At 41.7% G+C, this 14386-nt stretch overlaps 1 protein-coding gene across 3 annotated transcripts in view; it reads left to right on the top strand.

Annotated features, from left to right (window-relative positions):
- Positions 1–37: 37 nt before the first annotated feature.
- rnls (renalase, FAD-dependent amine oxidase) overlaps positions 38–14386 on the top strand; it is a 43250-nt gene continuing 28901 nt past the window's right edge. For 2 of the 3 annotated variants that reach the window (XR_005036444.1, XM_021564779.2), the window contains exons 1-4: positions 38–484; positions 4118–4223; positions 4503–4648; positions 6008–6169. Coding sequence is in view for 2 of the 3 variants with exons in the window: in XM_021564779.2 (XP_021420454.2) it covers positions 370–484; positions 4118–4223; positions 4503–4648; positions 6008–6169 (529 nt within the window). In the remaining variant the exon portion in view is untranslated. The remainder of the gene's footprint in view (positions 485–4117; positions 4224–4502; positions 4649–6007; positions 6170–14386) is intronic. The other variant, XM_021564781.2, reaches the window with a different exon arrangement.

Here is a 14386-nt window from a genome sequence, read left to right as displayed (position 1 = left end):
ACGCTAGTTTTCATTGCGTTTTGCATGTGTCCGGTGTAATGATTACACATCCTGCTGGGTTTATTGCCGATTTGTTGAAAGGCTTGTATCAACCACAATGGGTGATTAGTAGCCTAATTAGTCAGTCATATAGATGTAACAATAACGTTTTCAGTGCGATTTTGTAATGGTAACGAAGTGGTTTGTTTATTTTCCTTCAATAAACTGTTTCGCCTTGCATACAACCAAGGGAACATTTTGGTCGGCCAACAGCCATTCATGTTTACAATTATAGGATAGAGGTGAAATCTGCAGCGTTACCAAACACGCCCAAATAAGCTTGGTGCGGTCAAACATTGTCAAAGAAAATAGTTTGTATTTCAGGTGATAATGTCTCGAGTTCTTATAGTTGGTGCAGGTTTGACAGGCAGTTTATGCGCTTGTCTTCTGCGAAGAGAAATGCCAAACAAAGTTATTGTTGTCTGGGATAAATCGCGAGGAGCAGGTAAGTTTGTGTCAGTTGCCGACAAAGTTCTTACATTTTGACTTATTTAGATACAATGTATATGAAGCAGAAGCGTAGCATACAGCTAGCTACACGAGGCAATAATGAGTGTCACAATGTTGCAATGCACAGAATGTACAGTGCGTTGGCCAGATGCAAGTTGCCATACAAAATTATATATTTACAATGCCGGCTGCGTGCTTATTCTATAGAGAACAATACAAATGAGAGGGTCAAATTCAGTGACGTAATGCAAAAAGTACATTTTTTTTTAGGAATGTAGTGAAGTAAAAGTTCAAAATCAAAATAGTAAAGTAATGTACAGATACAAAAAAAAATGACCACAAGTAGTACTTATGTACTTTACACCACTGATTTTTCCTTACACCCAACAGTACTCATTACATTACATTGTGAATGCTTAGCAGAACAGGAAAATGGTCAAATTCACGCACTTATCATGAGAATATCCCTGGTCATCCCTACTGTCTCTCATCTGGCAGACTCAGTAAACACACATGCTTCGTTTGTAAATTATGTTGAAGTGTGCCATTGGCTATCCGTAAATGAACAAACAAGAGAATTGTGCCTTCTGGTTTGTTTGAATAAATGCAATTTCAAATTATTTACACTTACTTTTGATACTTAAGTATATTTTAGCAATTACATTTACTTCTGAAACTTAAGTATATTTAAAACCAAAGAATTTTAGACTTTTACTCAAGTAATATTTTACTGGGTGATTTTTACTTGAAATACTTTCTATTAAGGTATTTTTACTTTTTCTCAAGTATGACAATTGGGTACTTTTTCCACCACAGATCTGTTGCAGAACAGTGATTAAAATATTTCTTCAAAATATTGACAAAAAAACGATCTTAAGGGTTAGCCATCAGTGACGGAGTTGTCAAGCCACTGATGGAGTTTAAAACCTATTTTTGTCTACTTTTTTTTTTGTCAAAATCAACCATGTGGTATGAGGTATTTGGGGTAGATATGTACATGAAGGCAGGGTAAAGTGCCTAGGCATCAGGATAGATAATAAGAGTAAAATAAAGAACAGAGTAGCAGCAGCAAATTATGTGTGTGTGTGCATGTTTGTGTTGGTGTGTGCGTATGTACAGTGCCATGCGAAAGTATTCGGCCCCCTTGAACTTTGCAACCTTTTGCCACATTTCAGGCTTCAAACATAAAGATATAAAACTGTATTTTTTTGTGAAGAATCAACAACAAGTGGGACACAATCATGAAGTGGAACGACATTTATTGGATATTTCAAACTTTTTTAACAAATCAAAAACGGAAAAATTGGGCGTGCAAAATTATTCAGCCCCTTTACTTTCAGTGCAGCAAACTCTCTCCAGAAGTTCAGTGAGGATCTCTGAATGATCCAATGTTGACCTAAATGACTAATGATGATAAATACAATCCACCTGTGTGTAATCAAGTCTCCGTATAAATGCACCTGCACTGTGATAGTCTCAGAGGTCCGTTAAAAGCGCAGAGCATCATGAAGAACAAGGAACACACCAGGCAGGTCCGAGATACTGTTGTGAAGAAGTTTAAAGCCGGATTTGGATACAAAAAGATTTCCCAAGCTTTAAACATCCCAAGGAGCACTGTGCAAGCGATAATATTGAAATGGAAGGAGTATCAGACCACTGCAAATCTACCAAGACCTGGCCGTCCCTCTAAACTTTCAGCTCATACAAGGAGAAGACTGATCAGAGATGCAGCCAAGAGGCCCATGATCACTCTGGATGAATTGCAGAGATCTACAGCTGAGGTGGGAGACTCTGTCCATAGGACAACAATCAGTTGTATATTGCACAAATCTGGCCTTTATGGAAGAGTGGCAAGAAGAAAGCCATTTCTTAAAGTGTCGTTTAAAGTTTGCCACAAGCCACCTGGGAGACACACCAAACATGTGGAAGAAGGTGCTCTGGTCAGATGAAACCAAAATTGAACTTTTTGGCAACAATGCAAAACGTCATGTTTGGCGTAAAAGCAACACAGCTGAACACACCATCCCCACTGTCAAACATGGTGGTGGCAGCATCATGGTTTGGGCCTGCTTTTCTTCAGCAGGGACAGGGAAGATGGTTAAAATTGATGGGAAGATGGATGGAGCCAAATACAGGACCATTCTGGAAGAAAACCTGATGGAGTCTGCAAAAGACCTGAGACTGGGACGGAGATTTGTCTTCCAACAAGACAATGATCCAAAACATAAAGCAAAATCTACAATGCAATGGTTCAAAAATAAACATATCCAGGTGTTAGAATGGCCAAGTCAAAGTCCAGACCTGAATCCAATCGAGAATCTGTGGAAAGAACTGAAAACTGCTGTTCACAAATGCTCTCCAACCAACCTCACTGAGCTCGAGCTGTTTTGCAAGGAGGAATGGGAAAAAATGTCAGTCTCTCGATGTGCAAAACTGATAGAGACATACCCCAAGCGTCTTACAGCTGTAATCGCAGCAAAAGGTGGCGCTACAAAGTATTAACTTAAGGGGGCTGAATAATTTTGCACGCTCAATTTTTCAGTTTTTGATTTGTTAAAAAAGTTTGAAATATCCAATAAATGTCGTTCCACTTCATGATTGTGTCCCACTTGTTGTTGATTCTTCACAAAAAAATACAGTTTTATATCTTTATGTTTGAAGCCTGAAATGTGGCAAAAGGTCGTAAAGTTCAAGGGGGCCGAATACATTCGCAAGGCACTGTAGTAAATGTGTGTGGGATTGTCAATGTAGTGTTTTGCGTGTGTGTTTGTATATGCAGTCTAGTGAGTGTGTGTATATGGTTTGTATATGCAGTCTAGTGAGTGTGTGTATATGGTTTGTATATGCTGTCTAGTGAGTGTGTGTATATGGTTTGTATATACAGTCTAGTGAGTGTGTGTGTATATGGTTTGTATATGCAGTCTAGTGTGTGTGTGTGTGTGTGTGTGTGTGTATATGGTTTGTATATACAGTCTAGTGAGTGAAGATAGTTTGGGTACTATTGTAGGCCATCATTGTAAATAAGAATTTGTTCTTAACTGATATGCACTAGTTAAATAAAATACAAATAAAACCATTAACTGATTATTTAGCAATCTGATGGCTTGGGGCTAGAAGCTGTACCCGAGAATGTTGGTTTTTAGAAAGATATAATATTTGACCCTAATGTATAGGTTATATAACCCTAAACGGCAGGTAGCGTAGCGATTAGAGAGGCTAGTCAGCAACCGGGGGGTTGCCATTGCCTGTCGTTGTTTCCCTTGAGCAAGGCACTTAACCCCCCACAACAACAGCTCCCTGGGCATCCAGTGTGGCAGCCCCCTGCACCCGTGTGTGTGTGTGTGTGTTGGAGGCTTTGGGTTAAAAGCATAAGTCAAATTTCAGTTGGACCTTGTGTACAATTGACCAATAAAGTTATCTATCTATACATTTGCTGCTGTTGACTTTCCTGTGACAGTCATAGGCCCACATACAGATGTTTTGTTTGAGTTGATGTGAATGTTGTCAACAAAACTCATGAAATCTCATCAGTAAACTATTATAATTGGTCTAATTTTCCAGTCAGTCTATTGAGATAGAGTAAATATTATTTAAATGTTTTTGTTTATACATAGTTTCTGTGTTGCAGGAGGAAGGATGTCCACCAGCAGAAGTCCGTCTGATGCCTCCTGTATAGTTGATCTTGGTGCACAGTACATTACTGCCACGACATACTACACCAAAATGCATCAAAAGTACTGTATTCCACAATCAATGCATATCATGTCCCAAACTTCTCAAATCTGTTGTTTTAGGGTCTACCTATTACCAACAGCACCATAACGATTATGGCAGTATGTTACTAGCATAATCCGTTTTTTTTTAAAGATATTTTTTACATTTGACCAATGATACTTGTTAGGGGACGCAACAAATGTGTCCATCCATTGGTGTCTGTTTGTTTTGTTAACTTTGAGCAAGTTATCCTTTGTGTTCCAAGATGGTTCTCATCTTCATCCCATTGTGTTTTTCAGCTTCTATGAAGAGCTGCTGGCCCATGGTGTTCTGAAGCCTCTGGTTTCCTCTGTGGAAGGGGAGGTGATGAAGGACGGAGGCCATAAAAACTATGTCAGTCCAACAGGAGTGTCCGCCATCGTCAAACATTTCCTTAAGCAGTCAGGTAGCCCGTCTCCTACCCTTTTACCTTGTATTTGAAGAGCACATGTTATGTCAGTCTCAAATATCTTCGACAAGGACCTTGTTGGAGAACTGATTTACTTGCGTCGTTTTCTGTTGAGTATTTCACAGATGTTTTCCTTCTCTTCTTAATGAAACAAATATTTTGCAAGAAGCTCATGTCCTGAGGTTCATGTCCTCCCACTCATTCAGCTTTCATTTATTTGTTAAAGTTCCTAGAGGCCGAGGAGGGAGTCCGGCCAGATTTCACAGGGTGATTTATATTGTGTCTAAACCTTACTGAGTCGAGTTAATGAAGGCCTAGCCCAACTAGATATCAAGCAGGGACATTGCAGGATGTTGCTTTGACTTCAAAACTAGGGCTGTAAAGACGAATCCATTAATCAAGCTGGTTGATTAGCTAATGCTTTTAGTTGACAACAAGTTCTGAAAAAAGATGAATCAGTTATTCCAAATATTGCCTTTAACTTGGTCAGTAATGATTAGGTCATTAACCTGGATTCACCCCTACTGAAGTGTCTATTTCAGTAAATCAAGGTGAATGTCATACAAGATCAAAAAAAGTGATAACAAATAATGTCATTGAAATTCAAAGACAGCAGAGTGTCACGCTAGGTCAAAGCCATGGAATGTTATAAGAGGTCGTGGGTCGCAAGTTGCTAGCAGGCCAAACAAAGTAGGGCTATCTACAGTATTACCCACTCCAGGCCTTTTAGAATGAGTTATGAATGATGAATAGAGGCCTGAAATACTACCTCCACATCTGATTAATCAGTAGAGTAATCAACTAATAGGACAAAACCTAATGGTACACTATTAGCAGATCAAATAACAACCCTTTGGCAACAACTGTTATTTTATCTCCAGTCTCCCCAAAGAAAGGTTGAGGGTTCTATCTATATATTTTTTCTGGACCTTTTATGACGCTCCTAACCTTGTTCTTGATCTTTTAAAGAGAAAAATTGTTTCTTTATACTGTAGTCTAATTCTGGAATGTACAACTCTGCGTCCTCAGGGAGAGGAGTTGTGCATCTTTTCTCTAATTTACAATCTCTTCCTGCATTTTTCTCCTCATCTGTAATTTGGGAATGGAATGAAGTGAAGTAGCATGCCTTTCTAGAACTCTCTTGGCTTCACCATGTGTGCCAGAGAGTGTATGTAACCATATCCAAGATGTATGTATTATTAACCACAAAGTTTTAATCATTTCCCCAGTGGGGCACAATCAAACAGTCTTCTCAATATTTGACATTTCTTCCTCACTGACTCTCTTTCCTTTTCTTCCTCCACCTGTCCCTGTCTTTCACTGCAACAATGCCAACTCTGTGTCTCTGCACCCAAGCAGGGGCAGAGGTGTTCTTTGACCACCACGTTACCCACATCTACCAGAAGGGTGCCATCTGGGAGGTGTGTCGGAAGGGCGGGGCCCCGGAGCAGTTTGACGCCGTGGTCCTCACTATGCCAGTACCGCAGATCCTACAGCTGCAAGGAGACGTGGGCTCCTGTGAGTACTGATCTACCTACCATCACCGAAGCACACATACTGGATGCATGGTTTGTTATGATATTATGAGATTTAAGGGCCAGTTATGAGATTTAAGGGCCAATGTATGCTGGGGGGGGGGGGTTGGCAGATGTTAATGCGAGTGTAGAGAAATGCTTGTGCTTTTAGTTCCGACAATGCAGTAATTTTCAACGAGTAATCGAACCTAACAATTTCACAACAACTACCTTATACACACAAGTGTAAAGGAATGAATAAGAATATGTACATAAATAATATATGAATGTGTGATGGTATAGAACAGCATAGGCAATATGCAGTGGATTGTATAGAGTACAGTATATACATATGAGATGAGTAATGTAGGGTATGTAAACATACAAAAGTGGCATTGTTTAAAGTGGCTAGTGATACATTACATCAAGATGGCAAGATGCAGTAGATGGTATAGAGTACAGTATATACATATGAGATGAGTAATGTAGGGAATGTAAACATTATATGAAGTGGCATTGTTTAAAGTGGCTAGAGATACATAGTGATACATTTATTACATATTACATCCAATTTCTCATTGACTGGAGTTGAGTCAGTATGTTGGCAGCAACCACTCAATGTTAGTGATGGCTGTTTTTCAGTCTCTCGGTCCCTGCTTTGAAGCACCTGTACTGACCTCGCCTTCTGGATGATAGCGGGGTGAACAGGCAGTGGCTTGGGTGGTTGTTGTCCTTGATTATCTTTTTGGCCTTTTTATGACATTAGGTGGTGTTGGTGTCCTGGAGGGCAGGTAGTTTGCCCCTGGTGATGTGTTGTGCAGACCTCACTACCCTCTGGAGAGCCTTCCGGTTATGGGCGGAGCAGTTGCCGTACCAGGCGGTGATACAGCCCGACAGGATGCTCTCGATTGTGCATCTGTAAAAGTTTGTGTGTTTTTGGTGACAAGCCGAATTTCTTCAGCCTCCTGAGCTTGAAGAGGCGCTGCTGCGCCTTCTTCACCACGCTGTCTGTGTGGGTGGACCATTTCAGTTTGTCCGTGATGTGTATGCAGAGGAACTTAAACTTTCTACCCTCTCCCCAACTGTCCTTTCGATGTGGATAGGGGGGGATGCTCCCTCTGCTGTTTCCTGAAGTCCACGATCATCTCCTTTGTTTTGCTGATGTTGAGTGTGAGGTTATTTTCCTGACACCACACTCCGAGGGCCCTCACCTCCTCCTTGTAGTGTAGTCTGCAAACTTGATGATTGAGTTGGAGGTGTGCATGGTCACACAGTCGTGGGTGAACAGGGAGTAGAGGAGAGGGCTGAGAACGCACCCTTGTGGGACCCCAGTGTTAAGGATCAGCGGGGTGGAGATGTTACCTACACTCACCACCTGTGGGCGGCCCGTCAGGGAGTCTAGGACCCAGTTGCACAGGGTGGGGTCGAGACCCAGGGTCTTGAGCTTGATGACGAGTTTGGAGGGTACTATGGTGTTAAATGCTGAGCTGTAGTCGATGAACAGCGTTCTCACATAGGTATTCCTCTTGTCCAGATGGGTTAGTGCAGTGTGATTGCGTCGTCTGTGGGTAAGCAAATTGGACTGGGTCTAGGGTGTCAGGTAGGGTGGAGTTGATATGGTTGAAGCATGTGGGGACAGCAGACTGGGATAAGGATTGATTTGGTTTAAATGTTTTGTTCATGTCGACTGCTGTGAAGGAGAGCCCGCAGGTTTTGGTAGTGGGCTGTGTGTGGCACTGTGTTGTCCTCAAAGTGAGCAAAGAAGTTTAGTCTGTCTGCGAGCAAGACATCCTGGTCCGCGACGTGGCTGGTTTTCCTTTTATAGTCCGTGATTGACTGTAGACCCTGCCACATAACTCTCGTGTCTGAGCCGTTGAATTGCGACTACTTTGTCTCTATACTGACGCTTAGCTTGTTTGATTGCCTTGCGGAGGGAATAGCTACACTGATGGTTTTTGGTCATGTTTCCGGTCACCTTGCCCTGATTAAAAGCAGTGGTTCACACTTTCAGTTTTGTGCGAATGCTGCCATCAATCCACAGTATCTAGTTTGGGAATGTTTTAATAGACGCTGTGGGTACGACATCGCCGATGCACTTGCTAATAAACCCGCTCATCAGCGTATACATCAATGTTGTTGTTCACCGCAATGCGGAACATATCCCAGTCCACGTGATCGAAGCATTCTTGAAGCGTGAAATCCAATTGGTCGGACCAGCGTTGAACAGACCTGAGCGCAGGAGCTTCCTGTTTTAGTTTCTGTCTATAGGCAGGGAGCAACAAAATTGAGTCGTGGTCAGCTTTTCTGAAAGGAGGGCGGGGGAGGGCCTTACATGCGTCGTGGAAGTTAGAAAAACAATGATCTAGGGTTTTGCCAGCCCTGGTTGCACAATCGATATGCTGATAGAATTTAGGGAGCCTTGTTTTCAGATTATCCTTGTTAATATCCCCAGCTACAATAAATGCAGCCTCAGGATATGTGGTTTCCAGTTTACATAGACTCGAATGAAGTTTGTTCAGGGCCATCGATTTGACTGCTTAGGGGGGGGGATATATGCAGCTGTGATTATAATCGAAGAGAATTCTCTAGGTAGATAATGCGGTCGGCATTTGATTGTGAGGAATTCTAAGTCAGGTGAACAGAAGGACTTGAGTTCTTGTATCTTATGATCACACCACATCTCGTTAATCATAAGGCATACACCCCCGCCCTTCTTCTTACAAGTAAGATGCTTGTTTCTGTCGGCGCGATGCGTGAAGAAACCAGCTGGCTGCTCCGACTCCGATAGCGTGTCTCGAGTGAGCCATGTTTCCGTGAAACAAAGAACATTACAGTCTCTGTCTCTCTGGAAGGCTACCCTTGATTCCGTCTACCTTGTTGTCAAGAGACTGGACATTGGCGAGTAGAATGCTCGGGAGTGGTACGCGATGTGCATGTCTGGAGCTTGACCAGAAGACTGTCTGCCCGTCTGCCCGTTCTACGGCGTCGTTGTTTTGGGTCGCCGACTGGGATCCGATCCATTGTCCTGGGTGGTGGGCAAAACAGAGGATCCGCTTCGGGAAAGTCGTATTCCTGGTCGTAATGTTGGTGAGTTGATGTGCTCTTATATCCAATAGTTCCTCCCGACTGTATGTAATAAAACCTAAGATTACCTGGGGTAACAATGTAAGAAATAACACATAAAAAACGAAATACTGCATAGTTTCCTAGGAATGCGAAGCGAGGCGGCCATCTCTGTCGGCGCCGGAAATAATGGCCTATATACAGCCTATGTTTTAGTTTTTAATCGGTGAAGTATTTGAATTGAACAATATGTGAGATGCTCTTCTGGTATTTTCTAGTTCACATCTGCCTCCACTTACATGTGCATTTTGGCATAGCTGGAGTAAGCCAGGTCTTATAATGTACTTGCAGAACAAGTTCTATTTTGGTGGCCTCTGGTACATTCTCATGCCTTGATTCCATTCAAAATGCACAGCTAAATTATTGAATACTTTAACGAGTTAACCTCCCAGATTGGTGAAAAGTAGGTGTGGTATTGAGTAGAATACACGACTTTGCACTAAAAATGACTGAAAATGTATGAATTCAGTGTATTGTTAGGATATTTGTGAGTCACAGAGCTGGTAGGGTTTCGGACCTGTCAATCAATCACTGTGGGTGGGACTTTCGGGGAAGGTGGTAGATTAGTAATCGAATCAGAAATACTTGTCTAGATAGTCTACTCTTTCAATTTTGTTTGTGGCAAAAACCTAAGAAGAAAAGCTGTGTTCTGTCAAGTAAACATGGATTAACTGTTGAGAAACAATCTAGAATTGCAGAATAAAAATAAAAAGGCTAAACTTCAGGGGGAGGATCCCCAGATCCCCCGTTAGTTAGATTGTATAAAAGTTTGGGTGCACAGTCAGGTAACCACGAATAGACCTACAGGTATGATTTGAAGAATGAAGCAGGTGTTATACATGGGCTTTGCTACACAGAAAGCAGTAGTTGACTACTCCCTTGTCGACACTTTAATCAACTCAGTAGGCCTATATAAATATCTGAAATACTATCATTTAGCTTTTATAACCTTCAAAATGTTTTCTTTTATCATATTTTGGACCAGATTGAGACTCCCTATTGTTCCTACAGTGAGGATTCAACATCTTTATCAAATGTTTTCATAATTTATCTGCAGATAAATGCCAAAAAGTAGTAGTAGCCTACCCGTGTGCAAATTAGGGAGCCGAATGAACCCATCACTAGGCTACACTAACAATTCACTTTAGCTGTCACTGGCAAGTCTCGACATGGGCTTCGAATCCTAGGAAAATACACACTTAACCCACCAGACATGCCACCAGGGGTCTTTTCATAGTCCCCAAATCCAGAACAAATTCAAGAAAGTGTACAATATTATATAGAGCCATTATTGCATGGAACTCCGTTCCATCTCATATTGCTCAGATGAACAGCAAACCTGGTCTTTAAAAAAACGATATAGCAACACCTCGCGGCGCAACGCCTCTCCCCTATTTCACCTAGATAGTTTGTATACATGTATTGATATGTAGGCTACGTGTGCCTTTTTTTAATTGATGTAGTTCTGTCCTTCATATGTTCTTGTCTATTAATGTTCTGTATTATGTAATATTTCATGTTTTACCACAGCTAATGGGGATCCTAATAAAATACCATTGTCCCGATGCGATATACAAAGCTTTAGGAACACCTGCTCTTTCCACGAAATAGACTATTCAGGTAAAGCTATTATCCCTTATTGATGTCACTTGTTAAATCCACTTCAATCAGTGTAAATTGAGTAGACAAGTTAAAGAAAGCTTTTTAAGCATTGAGACATGGATTGTGTGTGTACCATTCAGATGGTGAATGGGCAAGACAAAACATTTAAGTGCCTTTGAACTGGGTATGGTAGTAGGTACCAGGTGCACCAGTTTGTGTCAAGAACTGCAAAGCTGCTGGGTTTTTCACGCTCAAAGGTTTCCCATGTGTATCAATAATGACCACCATCCTAAGGACATCCAGCCAACTTGACAACTGTGGGAGGCATTGGAGTCAACAGAGGCCAGCATCCCTGTGAAACGCTTTCAATACCTTGTAGAGTCCACGCCCCTACGAATTGAGGCTGTTCTGAGGGCAAACTCAATTTTGGGAAGGTGTTTCTAATTTTTCGTACACTCAGTGTAATTACAGTGTATGATTTATGAATAGCAAAGGGATATAGGAGATCTACTTTATTCAGTCAGTTCGACACCTTTTATGAACTAGTCAACACTTGCTGTTCTGTCGTCAATAAATAGCCCATGCGCCTGACTCCGTGTCGGGCTAGATGCATATTGTTCATATGAAACACGCGGAAGAAAATAAATTAATGTGCCACAGAACAATAATTAAGTGCATTTCAACTTCTCATTAAATTCACTCACAGGAGACGATGAAGAAGCATCATGTTTTCCCTCCTCCGTGAAAAGAAATTCAACTGCAGCCAACCACATCACACAAAAATAACTGGTGCCGAGAGGCTGGATAGACAGCAGACTGACAAACCAGCAGTGTTTCTCTGTCATTGCTTGCTTTGTGACTGACATGCGCCTTTCCTATCAATTGGTCTCTAGAAGATGCATGTTGTTCATTCTAGAGCGAGAAGGCTATACAAACATTTCTGACTAGCGAATTGAAACTTTTCAATGAAAATAATCCTAGTTACCTTTATGAAGTGGAAAAAGTAGCCGGCTGACAATAAGTCTTACCGGCTGTTTAGTCGACGGGCGTAGCTTAGGGAAAGCACTGCACATTGAATCTGTTCTGGCGGCTCATAGTGACCCAACGCCCTATTAAGACACTTTATTTGGGAAGTTACCTGTATGTAACAAGCTGCTTTTACTTCATTTGTTTTCATGAATCGTTCCTCTGACTTGGACAAATTGGGTGCTCCTCACTCCAATGCATATATGTATGACGGTATCACTCTGGCCACTCATTATAGACAGAGCTGACTGGCTGGCTGGTTGGTGACTATAATAATATTAATAATAATAATTTGGTGGGTACTCGTATTTGTACTATTCCACACATGTAAAAGTGTGTATTATATGCATGTGTGAATTGTTTTGTTGCATATCCCACCTCCCCCTCAGACACAGTCGGAGAGTGGGGTCACGGCCACACCAGTAGACAGACAGACAGACACAGAGCCTGTCCTTAGCTGCCAACCACTGACCGGGTCCCTCCAGTTGCTTGTTAAATTGGTCTCCAGGTGTCTCTCTGGCTGCGAAGGGCTCACATTCATCCAGAAATTGGTATTCTCCGAGTAAGATTTCTAAACCCTAACGCGGCGTAGTGTAGAGTCCTACAGGACAAATATGGAAATGAGAGAGGAAGGCATAGTCCTCCAGGGTGCCTAGAGTTTCATGGAAATGCTGAATAATGCAGAGCGCGAGCAGAAGTCGCTGCTTTCAAAAAAAATGGTTGCATTCCAAATTAGCCGCTGGACGGAACAAGGGAACCAGACGAGTGAAAAGGGTGGAGGAATCGGTGCCTTTTGCTATTAGGTTGAAGAGATGGTCTGAGATGCTGAATTCTGAATGACTTGTGTGGCATCACACACAGAAGGTTGAGGATGGTCGAAGTATGGCATTAGAGCAGGAGTTGGTGAAGCATTATCTTCTGGAAGTGTGCTGCACTGTGAGTGACAGCTGAGAGGTGCATGTGAAAGGAACCATAGTCTGACTGAAGTAGTGGTGTCCCCTAAGTTACTATACAAGGTATGACTGGGACCGGTGCATACAGGAAATGTCAGTCCATCTCAAGATTCACTGAAATCTCAAGAGCAGTGGGGAATAGTTCTTTCAATTAAGACAGACAGCCTCTGAAAGTATTGCACACTGAATTACCTGTCCCTAAAATATTCACAGAGTTGTCTGGAGAAAATGTTTGACTCTTTCTCTCAGTTGGGGATGAGCATGATGAGCTGCTAGAGTTCACTTAATAGAAGCATGTAAGTCAGCCCAGTTTGACTGCTTTCATTCAAAGCCATAGAAAATTACTTCAAAGCCCCCTTGACTTAGAAATGGATTTGTGGATTCGTTTGAGAAATGTGCTCTGTGCCTTTTGGAGAAACTCTAGCCATACAAATGGCTCTGCTTTACAGAAACAGACTGGAGTCATTTGGGAGCATTCTTCAGAGGCCCATCTCCTTTGTTGTTTAATTTATACACACAACTTCTGGCACTTGGATATTTTTGTTCTCGTTATAGTATTTTGGTCAAATTAAATCTGGCCCAACCGAACCATCTATCTCCATATTGAGTGTGTCTAACTCATCATAGATTGATTGTAAGTACGTATTCATGGGGTGTGTTTTTAAGTAACCGCAAATGTTCTAGAATGTGTAGATCATTCTAGATCCAACACTCAACATCTTGGAAAGGAAAACTTTGTTTGGCACTGTACGAATATACTCAGGCCTTGCAATAGACAGCGTCCTGTCCAGGGGGTGTACTATTACGGCCTTCAGGCTCATACAAGCCAAAGCTCAATATACAGTATATAGATATAACATTTTCATCGAAGACCACCACACATTGGTTAGTCTTTATATATTAGATACAGATGATATAATATACAGTAGATACACTTCCTAAATGTGGGTGGTAGAACTGGCTTTATTGTCAGATTCATTCATTATGAGGCATATTGTGTGAAAAGGTCCTGAATCATTTGAAGACGTCATTGATAGGGATGTAGTGTGAGGAACTGGACAGAGGGGGGCAGTAACAGGTGAGCTGGGTCCAGTCCCTGCCCCATGAGGATGCAATCTGGAAGTAATTTTAAACAGAATCAAGCTCCAAAATAACCCTTGCTTCACACTTCCTCCTCGGTCCTGATTGCTCAAAATTCAGAAAATATGAGACGCAGAGAAATGTGTTGTCGTTATGTTGAAAAGAGAAATGGAGAATAGAAAAAGCCCACAGATAATTTGCAGTAATCAACGGGGGGAGTCCAACTCAAGGTGTCATAAAAAAAAAATGCACCCTCTTCCCCAACGTTAAAAATATTTTCCCATGACCCTCCCCTTGTACTGTAGAATTAACTCAAAATAATGTTTACGACCACAAATAACAATAACTGTAGTGACCCTGTGTTTATAAACGGTTCACCGACGACCACGAATGAGCTCCCTCTCCCTGCCTGTTTCATTACACTACAATCAGAGCCA

Source organism: Oncorhynchus mykiss, chromosome 16 (assembly GCF_013265735.2).
Source record: "Oncorhynchus mykiss isolate Arlee chromosome 16, USDA_OmykA_1.1, whole genome shotgun sequence".
Classification (NCBI taxonomy): Eukaryota; Metazoa; Chordata; class Actinopteri; order Salmoniformes; family Salmonidae; genus Oncorhynchus; species Oncorhynchus mykiss.
The sequence above is the reverse complement of the archived record's forward strand: the minus strand, read 5'-3'. Positions and strand labels throughout refer to the sequence as shown.